Genomic DNA, 19,295 nt, shown 5'->3' on the forward strand with positions numbered 1-19,295 from the left:
TCTAATTAATACATTTAACTCAGTTGGACAATAATCCACACTATGAAGAGACTTCCAGGTTTTCCAAGGCTCTCCTGTTGCTACTGATCTGAGATGAGGAACTCCGTGAAAAAAGGTCCATGATACCTACTAAACGGAGGGAAATTTTTTACCTCACTTTTCCTCTTCTCCAGATACTTGGACTTATACTCTGGTTAATCTGTCCCCAGGATTTTTACCCTGCTCTATTGGTGATAAAAACTAAGTGGCTACACTAATGTTATTCCTCATCCTACAGAGAACAAAGAAATCAAAGAGACCATACAGTTTATGTCTTGTGCAGAGATGAAAACTATTTTTATACCGCTGTACTACAGGTGACCCTTGAACAACACAAGGGTTAACCAACAAATAACTTAGAGTGGCCCTCCAAATCCATGGTTTCTTCACATTACTGGACTCGACCAACCACACACGAACCATGTAGTCCCATAGTATTTACTACTAAAAAATATCCACGTTTTGGGAGTTCCCTGGTGGCCTGGTGGTTAGGATTCCAGGCTTTCAACTGCTGTGGCCTGGGTTCAATCCCTGGTTGGGGAACTGAGATTCCGCAAGCCACGTGATGTGGCCAAAAATAAGATTCACAGTGCAAATCTGTGATGTTCAAGGGTCAACTGTACAGAAACATTGAAGGTAAATAACTTACTTCTCATCTTTCCACTGTTCACTGGGTTACACTTCCGTTTATCTATAGTTACTCTGTCACAAATAAAGACTATTTCATAAAACAATTAAACACACTAGGTAAACCTATTACATAAAGGACTAAGGTTAATACATGTGTAAACTGAAAAAACAATTTATAATATGATGTCCTCCTACCCTGAGACACAATAAATTTCATCTTAAAAATAGCCAAAGTATCTGTAAGAACACAATACTTTTATAAAACACACAAGGATATTTCCTTAAAAGACTAATGCTTAAAGCTCCAAAATATTACAAGTTAGAAAAATACAATTTCAGGTTTCCTATAATATACCTGTTCCTTGTAGAGTCAAGTCATATACCTTCTGTTTTACAAGCAGACAGTACAATACACTATGAGAAGACGTGTCTATGAAAGTCCCAACAAAGTAAGAAAACCCACTTACAGATATCATCGGCGGCATCCTCTGCACTTTTCCCTCCACAGCACATGATGAAGGGCACTCTTCGCTCAACCACCGCCCGACACTGCACACACTTCTTCATCAGACTGGCACAGTCTGCAAATGGCAACACAACACGTCTCACAGAAGAAAACATGAGTGGGGCCGCCTGCCTCCACTCATCTAACAGTGAGATAAACACTAAGTCACAGCGATACACGATTCTACCTTCACAAGATGTCAACTACCGAAGAAAGCATATTTTTCATTGACAGCCTCTAAAGTAGAAAGCCCACCGTTACGAAAGCAACAGCATTTTCTAATGCCCTGGAATAAACTCAGGGGAAGTTTCAAAATTTTTTTAAAATATGTGACATGAATATTTCAAGATCTCAAGGCTTAAGAATAAAGGAGGGAGAGACCTTTCATGAATTTAACTACTATAACAAGAATTATAAGGCTGCCAACCTTATTTTTAAAAACAACTTTCTTTTGTAAGTATTTTATCACTAGTCTCTTAAATTCCTAAAATATACTATACAATTCTCTTCCTCCTATCAAATTGATGCAATCTAACAAGGAAATTGCTTAGTGAATAGCTTTTTAATGTTAGCAGTCAGGACAATTCATCATAATGGACTATCTTTCTAATACCTCTATATTAGAGGTAGAATGCTTTCCCATTCAAAGAAGAAATTCTCAGGCACAATTCTATGTTATGGACTATTAATGTTACACCTAAAGTTATTAATATAAAATAATACATAGTGCTTCAACACATTCTTTCCCACTAGCATTTATTATAAAAGTATACTCCATATCTTAGCCTGTGGTACCAAGTATCTTTGTCAATTCAAAAACAGGAAAAATAACAAAAACTGTGGCAGGGTATCTTTATGATACAATAGTAAACCTTAACGAAATAAAAAATCACCAGTGTGGACAAGGGGGTCATAGACTCTCAACCGTGCCGATGCTGGTGGACAGAGATGCTCTGTCAAGGTCGATCTTGTGCCAAGGCCTAAAAAGAGATGGGTCAGATGCTGGCCTAGGCAAGATGAACCAGGTAGGAGCTATTGCTAGCAGACAACTGGTTTGGGATTTGTCTTCAATCTGAGGACAGACTTTTTTCTCTTGAATTTATAATTTAACAGCCTGAGTATGTAATATGTAGTCACTATTATTTCAAATAGATAGCATCACCAAGTCAATGGGCAGGAATTTGAGCTAACTCCAGGAGACAGTGGAGGACAGAGGGGTGTGGCAGGCTAAAGTCCATGGTGTCACGAAGAATCAGACACAGCTTAGCAACTGAACAACAACAAATTATTTCAAATTCCCGTAACTATTAAGTTAGGTTGTCATATTATTGATATAAAATCTTTCTTCAGCCTGTCCAAAGGGCTGTAGCTCCTCCTTCCTTGATTACTGTGCTGTGGAGACTGGACCAACTGCTGTACTGCATGCTCCTTGAGAAAGGGACATTTTTCCCGCAAGTCCAGCCTCCCTAGCAAATATATGTTTACCAACAATATATCTGTAAAATGGAGAAAGAAATCAACTTCTTAGGTCTCTTATGAAAATACACGAGGAGATACCCAAAAAGAGATTACAATAGTTGGCACAAATTAAGAACTCAATAAGATCAGCAGTTGCTCTCATTATATTCTAAAGCAAAAATAATGTAAAAACTTTGGGGAATTCCTGAGGGAAAATATTACACTAAGGCTCTAGAGTCCACATTACCAACTATTAACTATAACCAGCTTTATGACAGGGTCAGCAAACCACAGACTGCAGGCCAAACCCAACTGGTCACTAAGATTTTATAAATAAAGTTTTAATGGAAAACAGCCCCACCCATTTGCTCACATGCTGTCTAAGGCTGTTCGTGCACTACAGCGGCAGAGGCAAGCAGCTGGAAAGGGTTGAGTTGTTACTGCAGAAGTCACGGGGCCCACAAAGCCAAAAATGTTCTCTAGTTGACCTTTTACAGAAAATGTTGGCTAATTCCTGGGCTGTGAAAACTTGCATAACCTGAGCTCTTTTTACTTAAGACAGAATTCTCTTTCTTCTTGGCCTCTGACAGCTGATAACCGCCATTATACCAGTCTCTGATAAACAGAAACAATTAACTTAGAGCAGAATGTTATAGCAGAAAACCTTGATCATTTCTTAGTTGAAAAGCAGCCAAAAAAAAAAAAACCCTCAATGCTTATTTAAAGCAAATCTGTGCCAATGAGATTAATCTATCACACAGTTGTTACTTTGTCAGATTTTATATTAAAAACCAACACCTAAGTGACTGAACTATTTCATAAGAGGAAACACCATGTTTTAGCTTGGGCCCATTTAAGTATAAACTGTTAAACATGTTTAAAATCCTTCACTGACAAGTAAAAATTAAAAGGGAGAACATTAATACTAAATACATTAACTTGCAAAGAACAAGGAAGATATGTAAAAGCAAAGGTTAAAACGCCTCTTAAATTTTAATATTACCCCCATAAAGAAAAGATTCCTATAAGCTCTCTTGACACAGAGGTTAAGGAGGGTTAAGAAGGCCAGAAATTATTGCCCTGAATGGCAGCAGTGGAGAGTGTACACAGGAGGAGGTTCCACAAAGGTGTAGACAAATGAAGACGTGCTCATTTTATGCATGGAAAAAGGCCATACTAACTGTTTCAACATTCATTTTTGGAAACAAATTTCTCCTGTATGTGAGAAGAAGTCATTTTATTTCATTTGTGCTCACACACAAATGAAATAAAAAGCTGAGCTGGGGGAATGCAGCGCATCCAGCGCATCCAGCCTTCGCTAACACTCGGGACTAAGGAGGGACAGTGGTGACACTTGTGCAGAGAACAAATGGAGAGTCCCAGAGGCCACCGACTCCTCTGTTCATGAGTTACTTTTTTAAAAAATTCAAAGGTATAATTTGTTTCGCTTTCTATTTTTATGATAATTCTGAGGAAGTTCTGTTTGGGCTACTTACTCTCACAAGCACACATGTGTCCGCACGGCTGAAAAAGAACAGCTGCTTTCTTGTCGGAGCATACCACGCATTCTTCAATCTGCGAAAAAGAGGGTACAGCATAAGCGTGAACATCTACAAATAAACTGAGTGACTCTAACAGCTCCTTTTGTATCCAAATGCATTGCTCCTCTGTAAGGAAACTCTTCCACACAGAGGAATTTACCACAGGCTTCTCCTTTGTCCTCTATCTAGTCTCTTGGCCATTTATTTTCACATTTTTTTAAACACCCCAGCTAAGCTGGCCTCGTTCCACTTCAGTCTCCCTACCTGTCCTAAAGAATGACACCAAAAATTCCACTTCCTCCAAGGTCAGGGAGAACAGACTAGACTTCAGTTTTCTTTTTTTGCTTAAACTACTTTTGAAAGAAACATTAAAAGGACAAATGACTGAGATAAGATAGATTTCTAACATTCATAAAAACCTAACCAGAATAGCCAGACTGCTAAAGCTTGAAGAGGAGGAGGGGTTTATTATCCACATCCGAGGAATGCCACCTAGCACATCCTTTTCCAGAACATGGGCCCTCCCCCACCCAGCCACTGGCTGAAGCCCAGAGCTCTGAACTAGTCTTTCCCCTGATCTCTAAAGCCACAGCCCTCCACAGAGTATTCATGATTTCCCTCAGTGTTTCTTCCTCTTCTCCACTTAATCTGCGTTCTGCATGTATAATGATTTCTTAAGCTTGCTCTGGTTCTCTGACCCCCACCTGCCTACCACCCTTGGCTCCACATTCACCTTTCCCTCATTCTCCTTCTTCTGACACACATTCACCCCTACTTGTGTCACTTAACGATACTGTCCACCTCTTCACCTAAACAACCGAATATTGGACCATCCCAACTTAGACCTTGCTGTGGATATAGTGACTTCGTCGGAAGCAGTAAGACGTGGTTGGGCAGAATCTTAATGGTCCTTGATTCCAATTCCAGCTCCAGTACTAACAAGTTACTAACACTGTGGAGATGAAGCTTTTAAAAACTCTGAACAATAAAGAACAATCCTTCTTCACAAGGTAGTAAGAGTCAATTAGAAGACAGGGAGAGGAGTTAGGTGGCCCTTATTCAGGTATATCCTAAAAAAATTCTATCAGATTGGCAGCGGGGCGGGGAGCGGGGGGTGGATATCTGAAGTAAGACAGAATAAGATAGAAGAGTAGAGTTATGAAAAATATTTAAGAAGACTTGGTAACTAATAAAATGTACAGAATAGAGAAGAAGAAATCTAAGATTTCTGCTACGTTTCTAACTTGATTTAAAACAGTTGAAAGAAACAAATTTCAGCCTCCTACAGCTTATAAGATGCAAGACCAGGGTGGTCTTTCCAAGTCTACGATTACACATCCAGGCTTTAGGCCTGTTCAAGATGTGACGACAAAGAAGGGAACGATAACCTTAAGCCCCCAAGCTGCTAACACTATGCAGTACGTCAGCAGAACCACAGGAAGGGGAACAAAAATAGGAAGACTCTGGAAAAGTGGCTAACGGACCCATACCCTGAAGACAGGTATATTTTTCATAGCTCCCAAGAAAGTCTTTCATTTCTCTAAAGGAAGGTGTGAGGACCATGGTAAGTTTCAAAGGTGTTCAAGTTAGCTATCTGCTGGCTAGTAAGCTAAAAAGAAAAGTAGGCACAATCTGGGTGAAAGAAGAAATGAAAATCCCAAACATCAGCAGCTAGAATTCTGACTGATACAGCCATCTCTATGTGAGGGGTAACTTCATATAAATATTGTAGGAATTATATGTGCTAAATAGTGACCAAACATTAAACTGTGACCATTGAAAAAAAGAGAATAAATTAGATACTATGTGTAAAGTGTTTAGTTCAATGCTTAATATATAATCAGTGCCTAACACATGATGATTCTCTGCTCCTCACTATATAAAAGATGTGCTGATTCCCAACACAACTGTCTATGTATCTGAATTGTTTATAAAGATGTTAAAATAATCTAGCAAACCAATGTAATAATCACTTACTTACCCATTCAGCTATTAGTTCTTTAAAAAGATCTTTGCAAGCATAAATGTTAGCCCTTCAAGATTTTCTCCCCAGGTTACATTCCCAGGAGTGGAATCACTATATCAAAGCATGTTTATTGTAAAGGTTTGTATATATATTGTCAGGATGGTCTCTCAAAAAAAAAAAAACGTGAACCCAGTGATTCAGCCAACTGCAGGGTTAAGAGAGTACTCATTTCCCACTTCCCTGGCTAGGAAATTCTGAAGTCTGTTTTTGCTAATTTGATGAAAATAGTTAATAATAGTTCATAATTTCACATTTGTATTTCTTTAATTGCTAAACAGACCAAGCTCATTTATTCTTCCTCATTCAAATATAGTTTTACATTTTATCTTTATGAAGATGTTCATGCTCCTTTAGCCACTTGGGGTCACTATTTCCATATATTCAAAGGTTCCACAACCAACCTGACAAACCTCTTGGGAGGGTATGTGTAAGTTTTTGTACTTTTGCACAGGAATGAAAATTCTGTAACTTAAAATACAAACAGAAAGCTTTCTGATTCCCGGAGTTCAGAACTAGACTAAAAAGGAATAACAACATATTCCTTCCTTTCTACCCTCCTGTTCTGTCAACCCTCTCTTGTAGACATTGTTTTTAATTTCGTTTGTATAGCGTAACACAGAGGAAAGAATAGGGACTTAAGAATCAAGAAAACTGAGTTCAAGACCCAAGTGTCACTGTACTTCTTTGAGCTTCAGCTTTTTCACCTGAAAACACCAGAGTGACTAGAGGATCAATAAGAGTTCTAAGATGAGACTCCGCTTTACACAACCCTGGGATCTGAGCTCACTTCACATCTCTCTTAAAGCACCAATGACATCCCTATACAGAACAGTAGCTTTTACTCTTCAGTCATAGTTTGCCAAGAGATTACTAATTTATAGTGGGGAACTATCATATATACATCTCTGTCTTGGTTATAAAACAAGTGCTCAAGAAACATTTTTGAAATAGGGTTTAATCTAACAAAAAGTTTCAAGCACAACAGCAGAATACACAGAATCTAAAAACAAGAGAATGGCTTAAATTTTTATTCTTTCAGATTCTTTCCCAAACTGTTACTCTGTCAGCAGGTAACTAAAGCAAATTATAAATACCAAGTAAAGTGATTCACATTAATTTACTAAAGCATTAATTTATTAAATTTATAAATTTATTAATAGATTTATAAATAAATTTAGTTAATTTATTAATTTATTACCGATGTAATGCATATGAAATGCCAACACAGTGCCTGGCGCTCAGTGAGTGCTGCCAGTATATCCTCCTTCCCTTTATAAACAGATTAAACAAATGTTAAAATGTGTGAGAATAGAAAGAGAAATCTATCATAGCCTATTTTAAGAGAGAAAGCTGATTAGTGTCCATGTTCACTAAATAAAAATGTGTACACTAAATGCAAAAAAAATAAAATAAAATAAAAAGATTAAACAATTACATACGTACTACTAATCCAATACCTCTCACCCAAAAATAACTCCTGGAACTTTTTCCTGTGCCTAAAATTTTACCAATGATATAGTCATTTGGATCATAAAAAACATAGTCTTAGAAGAAGCCCTATGAAAATGCAAGAAGCACTGACAAGATTTCACCTTTCAAGTCACTGCCAGCTAGTTCATCGTGAGAATTAGTGCCAACTTGTTGCTAATAATGAATGTTAATGTATAGCTTAGGAAATATCTAGAGAAAAATAAAAAGAATAACAACAAGGGAACGAGAAAAAGAGTATAACCTTCATAAATGAAGCCAAAGAAAACCACAGTATCTTTTGATTTAAGCTACTCACTTTGAGAGAAATTATTTGTAAGAACTTAAACCTCACTTCAGATATACACACATTAAGAAAAACTAAAGAAAATCAATTATTTCATAAACTAAAATGAGTAAGATGATAAAGCACCAAGTTACATGGGGAAAAAAAGAAAGAAACCAGAAACTCAGAAAAGAATCTGCTTCTCAAAAAACAAAAGGAGACAGATGAGATAAAGAATTACAGGATTATCAGACTTCATCTGCCTAATGAAGAGTGGGACACAACATCAAATGAGTAGCATCATCTACGAAGTTTTCTTTCCAAAAATGTCCAAGTTGATACTAATCAAGCCGTGAGATCTAACTTCCAGTTCAAAGAAATACAGAGGATATAGAAACAAAGAACACCATGACAACAATCAAATAAATTCAGACTATGTGACATCCTGCTGAAAAAAATCAACTGGTCTTCTACAAAGAAGAATACAAAACAATTCATGCGCTCAAAAAAGGTGTAATATACAAGTAACTAAAACCACAAAGTGGAATTAAACACATCTTTAGGTGATAAGGGACTCTGAAAGCAAAATAGTAGACAACTTTATTTTTAACTCATCTTACATGTTTCAACTGGTGTCTTGATAAATGTATAAATAATACGTTCCCACGTTTAGATCTTGCTTAGGAAGAACAAAATTAAAACAGACACAAGGCATCATATAATCTTACTTATCATTAACTGTAGTCTCAAAGATCAAAAAATAGTAAAATGTTGTATGAAAAACATACTACCTTGGTCCTGGACTGAACTTGCTCTTTACAGATGAGGCATTTCTTGACCCGCGGAGAACACAGGGAACAGGTAGCGATGTGCCCACATGGGCCAAACAGAGTGTCTCTCTTCATGTCGGAGCACACCATACACTCTTCTAAGGTTTCAGAATCATTACTAATCATAGAAGGACTTCGAGAACCCACCTGACCACTAATAAAAGAAAACAATTCTAATCAAACCTATCAGAATATGTTACAGATTCATTAATTAAAATGTTTTAAAACATCCAGAGCATCATTCGTTTGCATAAAAACTTTAGCTATGTTTAAAAACTAAGCTTTACCATCATATATGAAACACGGTATACATTACATTTTTCTACCTCTTTGCATTTTTTTTAGTACATATAGCATGATTCAAATCTCAATTGAACAAATCCTCACCCAATGAAAAAGGGTGTATCTTCTAACACAGAAGTCAAAAACATTAGCTTAAAAAAAAAAACTAACATGAACAGTTTCACTCAGAACCTTTTTTTTATCTATACAGAACCAGCTGAGGAAGACACAAGACATAGGAATAAAACAAAAATAAAAAAAAAAAAAACTAAAAAAAAACAAAAATCCTACCTAGAGCCCATGTTAGTTTCCCTAAGTACAGACAGAAGGAAGCATCATCAGAGTCCACAACGGACAGGGAACTGTGAAAAACAGGTCACTGCAGCTGCTGTTTTGACATTTCTTTAAATTTATCCTTAAGGAGCATAAAGATTCTATTCCAGAAAGGCAGAACACATCCATAAATATATATATATGACACAGAAATACACATGCACAACCAACTACAGCTACAGAGGAGGGACATACTGCTTCTACTGCAATCTTCAGAAACTCATGAAAACGCAGGCTCACATGTTCACACACCAAGTGGTTTCCCTTACAGCCCGGTGTTTAAGTTATCACTGCAGTAATTACAGTGCCTTTACCTATATATTTTTAGATACATTCTGTCTTTCTCTAGTAGAATTTTATGTTCCTTAAGAATATACTTAAAGATATGTATATACCTCTATGTACAACTACTTAGCCATTAAAAAAAAAATAAAGTAATGCCATTTGCAGCAACATGAATGAACCTAGAGATTATCACAGTAAGCAAAATAAGTCAGAGAAAGACAAATATCATCTATCACTTACGTGGACTCTAAAATATGATACAAACTGAACTGACTTAGGAAACAGACATAGAAACAGACACAGAAAACAAACTTACAGTTACCAAAGGGGAAAGGGTAAATGAGAGGAGTTCGGGATTAGCAGGGACAAACTACCACATGTCCAAATACACAAGGTCCTGCTATATAGCACAAGTAACTATACTCAGTATCTTGTAATAAATCATAATGGAAAAGAATATGCATATTTATGTGTAAGTGAATCACTTTGCTGTACATCAGAAAATAACATTGTAAATCAACTATACTTCAATAAAAAACTTTATTATATTAATTTCCCTGTAACACAGGTCTGTGTATGGATTCCAAAGAGGTGTCATTTCATCACTACACATAAATTATGAGAAGAAAGAAAGTACAAGGTTCAAGGGACAACTACTAAAATGTGTAATGACAAGAACCAAGTCCTTAATTGTGAAACCACATGATACTTCATGTACAGATTAGGTTTTATGAAAATAAATAATACAAACCTGACTTTTTCTTTATGACACTTTGCCAAGGCTTTGCAGAGACTTGGATCAGGACAGAGATCAAGTGGCGACTGACCCTTCTTATTTCGGATGCTAAGGTCAGCACCATTAGCCGCCAAAAAACAGGCAATAGATGCCGCACTCTTCTTCTCAGCCCCCTGGGTACCAAGTCCCATTATTAACTGAAATCATATGAAAAGAGTCATTATTCTCCCCCTGAGGAATCTGTTATCATTTCTTATCACCAAATATACATACGTACATATGTGTGTGTGTGTGTGTGGTGTGAGTGCTTGCGTATATATGTATGCGTGTATATATGAATATGTATGCGTGAATAAGAAAATGTCTGGGAAGAGCATACACACTATCGAGACGTGATGGACACTCACGGGGTGCAGTCCTAGTATCAGTCCCCTCTCACCCATCCCCAGTGTCCTCAGGTGTACAGCATGAGGACTGACCCATCCTCCAGGTTCAGAAGTGAACCCAAAGAAGGTCCAAATCAGTCAGATACCCAGTTCATCTGTGCTTAGTTCAGGGGTGACACATAATCTAAATCAAGTCAATAAAGGCCCATAAGACTCAAGAATGGAACTTCTGATCGAGATATTGAGGAAACAGTACTCCCTTTTCTAACAACTTGGCCCTGGAGCTGTTAGCAACCAATTTGAAACAATAAGGGGAGAGATAACTGAGAAAAGAACCAAGAGCTAGGAATTAAGATCCAAAGTGGAGAATGAGACAATTCAGGTTCTACTGTCATCTGAGCTACTAACTCACGCATCTTGTGTGAAAATAGTCATAATAATTGTTAACATTGATGGAGCATCTACAGTGGACTAAGAACTATTTTTAAGCACTTTCCATGAACTAACTCATTTAATCCTTACAACCTTATGGAGGTAGTTACTCCCTTCCCCTCCTTTTAAAATGAGAAAAACAAGGCACATAGGAGTTAGAGTATTTACCCAAGGTCATACAGAAAGACAGGCAGCAATTAGCAAACACTTTGGTCTTGGAATCCTTTTACATTTTTAAAAATGATTCTAAAATTCATATGGAAAGGTGAAGGACCTAGAATAGTAAAGCAACTTTGAAAACCAGGCTGAAAGTTGGACTGACCTCAACATTTATTATAAAGCTACAGTAATCAAGATAGTGTGTTGGCATTACAGAGCTAAAGACACAGATCAACAGAAGAGAACTGATTTTAGATAAAGGCACAACAAGCAATTCAGTAGAAAGAGTCTTTCTCAATAAATGGGACTGGAATGACGATATCCACAAGCAAAAAAAGATGACCCATACTTCATATTGTGTATATAAAAATTAACTCAAAATCAATCACAGGCCTAAGTGTAACAGCTCAAACTTTATAAACTTCTAGTACAAAACAGGAAAAAACCTTAGTGACCTTAGATTTAGCAAAGATTTCTCAGGACACAAACAATAAAAGAAAAAAATTGCTAAATCAGACTTCATTAAAATTACTATTCTTCCACTCATAGACTTAGAAAATGAACTTCTGGTTCCTGGGGGTAAGGGACACTTAGGGAGTTTGGGAAGGTCAGGTACACACTGCTATGTTCAAAACAGATAACCAACAAGGACCTACTGTATAGCACATGAATTTTGCTCAATGTCAGTACCAGACTGGAGAGGGGAGGGGATCTGAGGGAGAACGGATACATGTATATATATGGCTGAGCTCCTTTGCTGTTCACCTAAAACTACCACAACACTGTTGATTGGCTATACGCCGATTCAAAATAAAAAGTTTAAAGTCTGGGGGAAAAAAAAAAAAAACTATTGCTTCAAAAAATACCATTAAAAGAATACAAAGACAAGCCACAGACTGGGAGAATGTATGTGCATATCACATATCTGATATGGAACTTGATTCAGATTGGTAGTAGGAAAACAGCTCAACAACATGATAAATTAAGGTTTGAAGTGACAGCTTTGTCAAATATACATGGGTGGTAAACCTGCAAATGAAAAGATGCTCAATATCAGTAGTCATGAGGAAATGCAACCCCAAACCACAACAAGACACCACAGCTCTCCTATCTGAATGGCTTAAGTTGCATAAAGAGAACCAAATAACTTTTAGTAAGAATGCAAACAATACAGTCAGTACTGACTAGTGGTTAGCTCATAAACTAAATTCCTACATTTGTACTTCTGATGAAATATCTGATCAGATGCAGGTTCAATGAGCCATAAATGTAAGACCTTGAATTAAAAGATGCTCCTCCTGGCAAAGAAGTGACAATTATCTCACCGTGTTTTTGGATGGCTCCCAGGCAGCATCGACCTTCCCCACATCCTGCATATCTTGAAGCTGCCGCAGCTGAGACAGAGTGTGATGCCTCAGGGCTTCGTGCAGAGGAGTGTCCCCATCCTTATCCTGAATATCTAACTTGGCGCCTGCACGGACCAAAAGCTAGAAGAGAAAAATGTCTCTTTTTCCTAAAATATTCCACACACAAGAAATTATAATACATCTAAAGTAACAAAGTTTCAGTTACGTAAGATGAATTTGTTCTGGAGAGCACCCCCATTGCATGGTATTGTATTGTGTTCTTACAATTAGCTGAGAAGGCAGACTGTAAAGGTTCTCACCACACAGATACACAAGCTCTGTGTGATGGTGGCTCTGTCAATTAGCTTGATTATGGTGATTATTTCACAATGTATACCTGGATCAAAATACGAAGTTGTACACTTTAAATGTATACAATTACCATCTGTCTATTATAACTTAATAAAGCTGGAAAAAATTAAAATTAAAGTAACAGTATGAGAGCCCTATCTGATGGGGCTGCCACGAAAGTTAATTTATGTGTTTGCTTGCCACCACTCTGTATCCCTGTGACTCCTTACAAATAATGATGAGTTTGAGTATTCAAACATACTGAGTCAGGGACAGCAAAAAGAAACAAGAACCGATATGCAGCTTAATTATTCTACTCTAAGATCAAAATAACTGGAGGAAATTCAAGATATTTTTTTCTCTCCTTTTAATTTCAGATATGTGAGTTGGTATATTTTAAGTATTTCCAATAGGACCAAATCACAATACTCAAAATTCTTCTATTATTTAAAGAAATATGCATTTATTTTTCTCCATTCCCTTTGGTCAATTTTCTCCAAATGTATGGTTATAAGGGTTGTAAGTCCAAACATCAGAGAAATGAAGAATTTCTGGCAAGAGAATTTTAAATAATTATAAATGTGAAGTGTTTGCTAAGTTAAAATCTCTTATGTACAATGCATAATTGATATACCTCAACAGATATTTTAAGCAGTAAACATAAAACTTTGCTTTAACGAGTTCCCTAACCTTTCTGCAAATGTTATCAGAGTTTGAGAAAAACACCATACAAAGAAATAAATCTCAAGCATATAGTCCTACCTGTTTTGGCAAATTACTATTTTGCTCTTTTTTTGTTCACTGTGTTTCAAAAAGATTACATAAAATGTCTCTGTAGGTCTGTTTCTCAAATTTAAATCTGCATCAGAATTACGTGGGGGCCTGTAAAACCAGAGATTGCTAGTTCCCACCCTTGGGGGTTCTGCTCTGGTTGGTCTGAGATGGGGCCCAAGAATTTACTTTTCTGTCAAAGCTCTAAGTGATGCTACTGCTGCTGCTTCAGCCTCCAGACTTTAAGAATCACTGCTCTACAAAAAGTTTAAACAGATCATCTTTCAAGTATTTGATCTGGAATCACCAGATTAGTAAAATAAAAATACGTATGCCAGCTTCTTTGAAATGTCTGGCAAATGTCTAGCCAAAGCCTCTAATTACTCTCAATTATAAAAGTTAAAAGGGAGTATACTTTTTTAAAATGTATATGTTACTTTGAAATTCTCTGATTTAATATTCCAGGAATTTACAAATCTGACAACAAAATTATAAAAACTTTGAATGTAAGAGTTAAGATTTTTCCTATTAGAAATTAAAATCCTTTACCCAACTGATGTAAAATACTAGCCTAAAATCATAATTTTACCTCTAACTATGCCTTCTGAGAAGCCTAACAACATATCATTTAAAAGGGCAAGATTCACTTTAGTAGACACGTTACCCTCACAATCTGGGTGTGCTGCCGCTCCACAGCAAGGTGGAGGGCCGTCTGCTGGTTCACATTCTGGATGTCCAGGTTTGCATTTCCCTGAAAGAACAACAAGACTTACAGTTAAATGTGACAAGAGAGAAGCACATAAACTCTCTCTCTATGAGGAACCCATAACACTGGGCGCTGCTGACCACGCCCCCTCCAAGGGCTAGACCTTGTAATACATGGTAACAGATGTGGAGAGCAGGAAGAAGTGGTGGGACAGCAAACTTTCTGAAATAGAACGGCAAATTTAAAACTATTTTTACTATGGTGATTCCACCTAAGGATAGTTATAGGACAAAGGACAATACAGAGTCAAACACAGCTCCCTTTTAATCTCCATTACAGAGTCACAGACATAATCAGCTCATTTTAAGTAAGTACTTCCTGAAAACGTATTAATGAGTCTTCATATTGTATTTGGAAATTCAGAGGACCTAGAATGTTAAAGTAGGTCTGAGAAAAAAACAACAAAGTTAGAGAACTTACTCCAACTGATTCCAGTTACTGATTACTATAGTTACTACAGTTATTACTTCAGTTCAGTTACTGATTACTATACAGCAACAGTAACCAAGACAGTGGGCTTCCCTAGTAGTTCAGCTGATAAAGAATTGGCTGATAAAGAATGCAGGAGATCCCAGTTTGATTCCTGGGTCAGGAAGATCCCCTGGAGAAGGGATAGGCTACCCATTCCAGTATTCTTTGGCTTCCCTGGTGGCTCAGCTGGTAAAGAATCCACCTGCAACAGAGGAGACTTGGGTTCGATCCCTGGGTTGGGAAGATCCCCTGGAGGAGGGCATGGTAACTCACTCCAGTATTCTTACCTGGAAAATTCCCATGGACAAGAGGAGACTGGCGGGCTGCAGTTCATGGGGTCGCAAAGAGTCAGACACAACTGAGCGACTAAGCAAAACCAAGACAGTGTGGTATTGGCTTAGGTCAGTAGTTTGGATTTTGGATGAAAAGGAATTTATCATAGTTAACAACACTTCTAAGAGAATTAACTTTAATAATAAAGGCTTACAATGGCAGGGGAAAAGCAGTTTAGCTTTTGAACTTTCTTTCTTTAAATGTCTTTGTACAGACTGTCCATCTTATGATCTAAGACCTAATTACACATAATGTACTATCTACTAAATTTCCCTGCCATTTCATCTTCTTAACTAGACTGTAAGTTCCTTGAAGTCAGGAGTCACAGATAATTCTTTGGAAACTTTAGAGCTTCCCTATGGCATATGCTTGGCTGAAGCATTTAAAAATTTTGCTGAATATACCAAAACATCAAAATTGCAATCAATACGTTTCCCTCAAAATCCAAGCTCATAAAAATGTAGAGGTATCTTATTCCTAAGATAAATGAAATAACTAAGGTGAGCCTACCCTGCTATCCAGTCACAGGCTCAAGGGGTCCAGCAGTTGTTGAGAACTGAGTCCCTAGGTCCTAACTGCAGCCTGGTGTCACCTGGTAGCAACTCACCACACTGGTTTAGACATCAGCATACTGGTTCTTAATGATGTAGCTGAGCAACACTTCCACAACAGTGGCAGTGATTCTGGAAAATCCCTTTAAGTTGATGCCTATTTTGCTGGACCAACTCGGGAAGACTGTGCAGAGAGAATACTGGAGGCGTGAAGGATCCACACCCACCCTACCCACACCCCCACTACTACTTCCCTCCACTGAAGCACCACTGTTAGGCAGAACACTAAATTCATACCACAGCTGAATTTGCATCATCATGGGATTTTACTGTAACCTACTAGTAAGTAGTTCAGTTCAGTCGCTCAGTCGTGTCTGACTCTTTGCAACCCCATGCGCTGCAGCATACCAGGCTTCCCTGTCCATCACCAACTCTGGAGCTTGCTCAAACTCATGTCCATCGAGTCGGTGATGCCATCCAACCATCTCATCCATAAGAGGTTGAGGAAGTAATGATAAACCAATGATTAGCAACGACCCAAAACTGTTAACAATTACTGAACTGCTTTTCCTACCTGATGCACCAACAGCTCAGCCACTTCCACATGATTATTAAGGGCAGCCAGATGCAAGGCAGTATAACCATCATCTTTCTTCTCATCCACAATCCACGGTCTCGGTAATTTAGACAGTAAAACACGCATTGCGCTGAAAGGCAAATTTATATTTATTTGATATTTAGTTAAATATTTTATTATTTTCTTTAAAAAAAAATATTCAAAAGAAACTCTAAAGAGCAAATGAAAAGATTCCTCTTTAAAGAAAATTATGCCCTTAAGAGACAAAGAGAAATTCAAAATTTCTAAATCTCAAATGCACAATAGCCCTTTGACATTTTAAGAGGTAAACAAATTATCACTGTTTGGAGAGTAGAATCAAAATAGAATGGGAGTGCTACAACAGGGAACATTCTGAAAGGGAAAAAAAACAAAGGTGAAATATACCCTAATAAGGACATAGTTTGAATTTGTGGAATCTCTTAGGTTCAATTAGAGTAGTATATATTAATGAAAATGTTAATGAAGAACAACCAGGTAACAAGAGTTAAATGGGAAAAACAGTGATAATTAAGACAAATTTTATGTGGTTGGCAGATTATCATGAATTCTGCAGAGTTAAAAACCTGATAAATGTCGTTTAGTAGTGCTAAATCTAATTGATATCGAAACACACAAAATGGTACTCAAATATTTAAAATTTAAATATGATAACCAAATATCTCCAAAGCAAAAAAAAAAAAAAAGAAAAGAAAAAGTAAGTTATCCTAAAGAGCACCAAAGATTAAACCATAAACCATTAAACCATATTAGATCAGGGGAACTAATTACTGAGAAACCCTGCTTTGTAAAGAAAAGGCTAGCCTACCCTCAAAAAGGAAAGTAAAATAAGAAGCAACTTTTCTTACCATTCATCAGTAACTTCTCCTAACAAAGGTTTTGTGTGGACAACTCATAATTAGGGAAAAATCTAAAAATAATTTTGTTTTAATTTTTGAAAAATTTGGGGAAAACTTCCCTTAATATCTGTCCACTAGTTGTTTTTTTTTTTTTTTTATAAGACTGACTCCTGAGATAATGAACAGCTTCTATAAACAGTACTGGACTTGGCACAGACAACACTGATATATGTATTAGATATTGAATGTTCCCCCACACCTAAAAAAGGAAGTAAATGCAGAAAAGCTTTTAAAATTGTGTCAATAGAGTATAAAACGGCAAGAAGTTAACAGTAAGGTACATATTGGGATAGTTTTTCCTAAGGTGATACACAGGAGAGAAAAATCTGAAACAGAAATATCTTAAACGTATGGAGAAACAGTCTGAAGATGTAGAATAAGAATGCGTGTAAAAGAAACTGTTGAATCTCTAAAATAATGGAACTAAAGTGAAAGTGAAAGTGAAGTCGCTCAGTCGTGTCGGACTCTGCGACCCCATGGACTGTAGCCTACTAGGCTCCTCCGTCTATGGGATTTTCCAGGCAAGAATACTGGAGTGGGTTGCCATTTCCTTCTCCAGCAGATCTTCCCAAGCCAGGGATTGAACCTGGGTCTCCTGCATTGTAGGCAGATGCTTTACCATCTGAGCCTAGTCTAACGTGATGCAGAACATGTTTCCTTAATGGCAGTGGTCCATGAATCCCACGTAGGAGTCCAAGACATCTGAGAACATGCTTTGGAGGATCCACGAATCTCTAAAATTGTACTCATATCTGGAAGTTTATAGCTTTTATCAGATTTTCAAACAGGTTAATGACCCAAGGCATATTGAGAATCAAAACTTAAAAGACAGCCTTCAGTGGTTGTTACTGAAGTTAAAATCACTGTCCATGAATGACAGACTTCTTTGGAAATCTGTGGAAGGCCAGGAACTATTCCCTCCCCAAAAAATGCACATAAAAATCTTTACATATAATTTTGAGGAAATCCAAGTTCCATTCACGGACCTCATACAAAGCTGAAGATTCTTGCTTTAGTTCATTTTCAGTAATTGTAAGGACTTTAAACTTCCCCATTCAGTGGATTAAAATAAATTTTAGAAATTATGTAAATTTTGACTCAAATTCTTAACGGGGAAATTTTAAGTATATGGTAGAACAATATACTACCAAGTGCTTGGATTTGGCACAACCATGAAGCTAAAGTCATACATTATCTACTACCTTACACAGCTGACCTTGTGAGAAACAGAATCTATAGTTTCAAGACTCTTTTGGAGTGTTTTGAAGATACAAGTATTAAATCATGTGAAAAGTTGTATTAAAGACAAAATGTAACCATTAAAAATAATAAGGTAAAGGTATGGGGGGGGGGCGCTTTTTTAGGTTCTTATTGTGGTTGAGCCCCATGGTATTAGAGATGAATCACAGTAATTTTTGATTTCCCATAGAAATAGTGGCAAATAAGGTGAATACACCAGATAATAATTAAGTAAATAAACAAATGGATAATTACAGAAAAAGAGATTTGTAGAAGAGGCGATCCAGAAGACAAATCAGGGTAATACATAGATAGAAAAATCATCAGAACAGAATTATAAGTAAAAAGATTAAAATCATGTCTTTTTCTTTTTTTGGAAAATAACTATTGGTTAAAAAGAGAGCGAAGAATTATTCTCTATGAAGTCTGGAAAAAGAATGAGAAAAATAATCTATTAGCGTATCACCAGCTTTATCTGTAGAAAAAGTTCTGTGACAAGAACCTCAGCACCCAAATTTACCCTCCGAAAGAATCAGGAGAATGCTGTCAGTTTTCAG

General features: G+C 37.0%; 1 protein-coding gene across 1 annotated transcript in view; it reads right to left on the minus strand.

Moving 5' to 3' along the window:
* Positions 1-19,295, minus strand: part of MIB1 (MIB E3 ubiquitin protein ligase 1) — a 97,612-nt gene that overhangs the window by 9,386 nt on the left and 68,931 nt on the right. The window contains exons 13-19 of the mRNA XM_061130883.1: positions 16,559-16,691; positions 14,528-14,614; positions 12,721-12,882; positions 10,434-10,615; positions 8,744-8,936; positions 4,129-4,207; positions 1,137-1,250 (exon numbers count right to left, since the gene is read on the minus strand). Of these exons, the coding sequence (XP_060986866.1) occupies positions 1,137-1,250; positions 4,129-4,207; positions 8,744-8,936; positions 10,434-10,615; positions 12,721-12,882; positions 14,528-14,614; positions 16,559-16,691 (950 nt within the window). The remainder of the gene's footprint in view (positions 1-1,136; positions 1,251-4,128; positions 4,208-8,743; positions 8,937-10,433; positions 10,616-12,720; positions 12,883-14,527; positions 14,615-16,558; positions 16,692-19,295) is intronic.

Source organism: Dama dama, chromosome 27 (genome assembly GCF_033118175.1).
Source record: "Dama dama isolate Ldn47 chromosome 27, ASM3311817v1, whole genome shotgun sequence".
Taxonomy (NCBI): domain Eukaryota; kingdom Metazoa; phylum Chordata; class Mammalia; order Artiodactyla; family Cervidae; genus Dama; species Dama dama.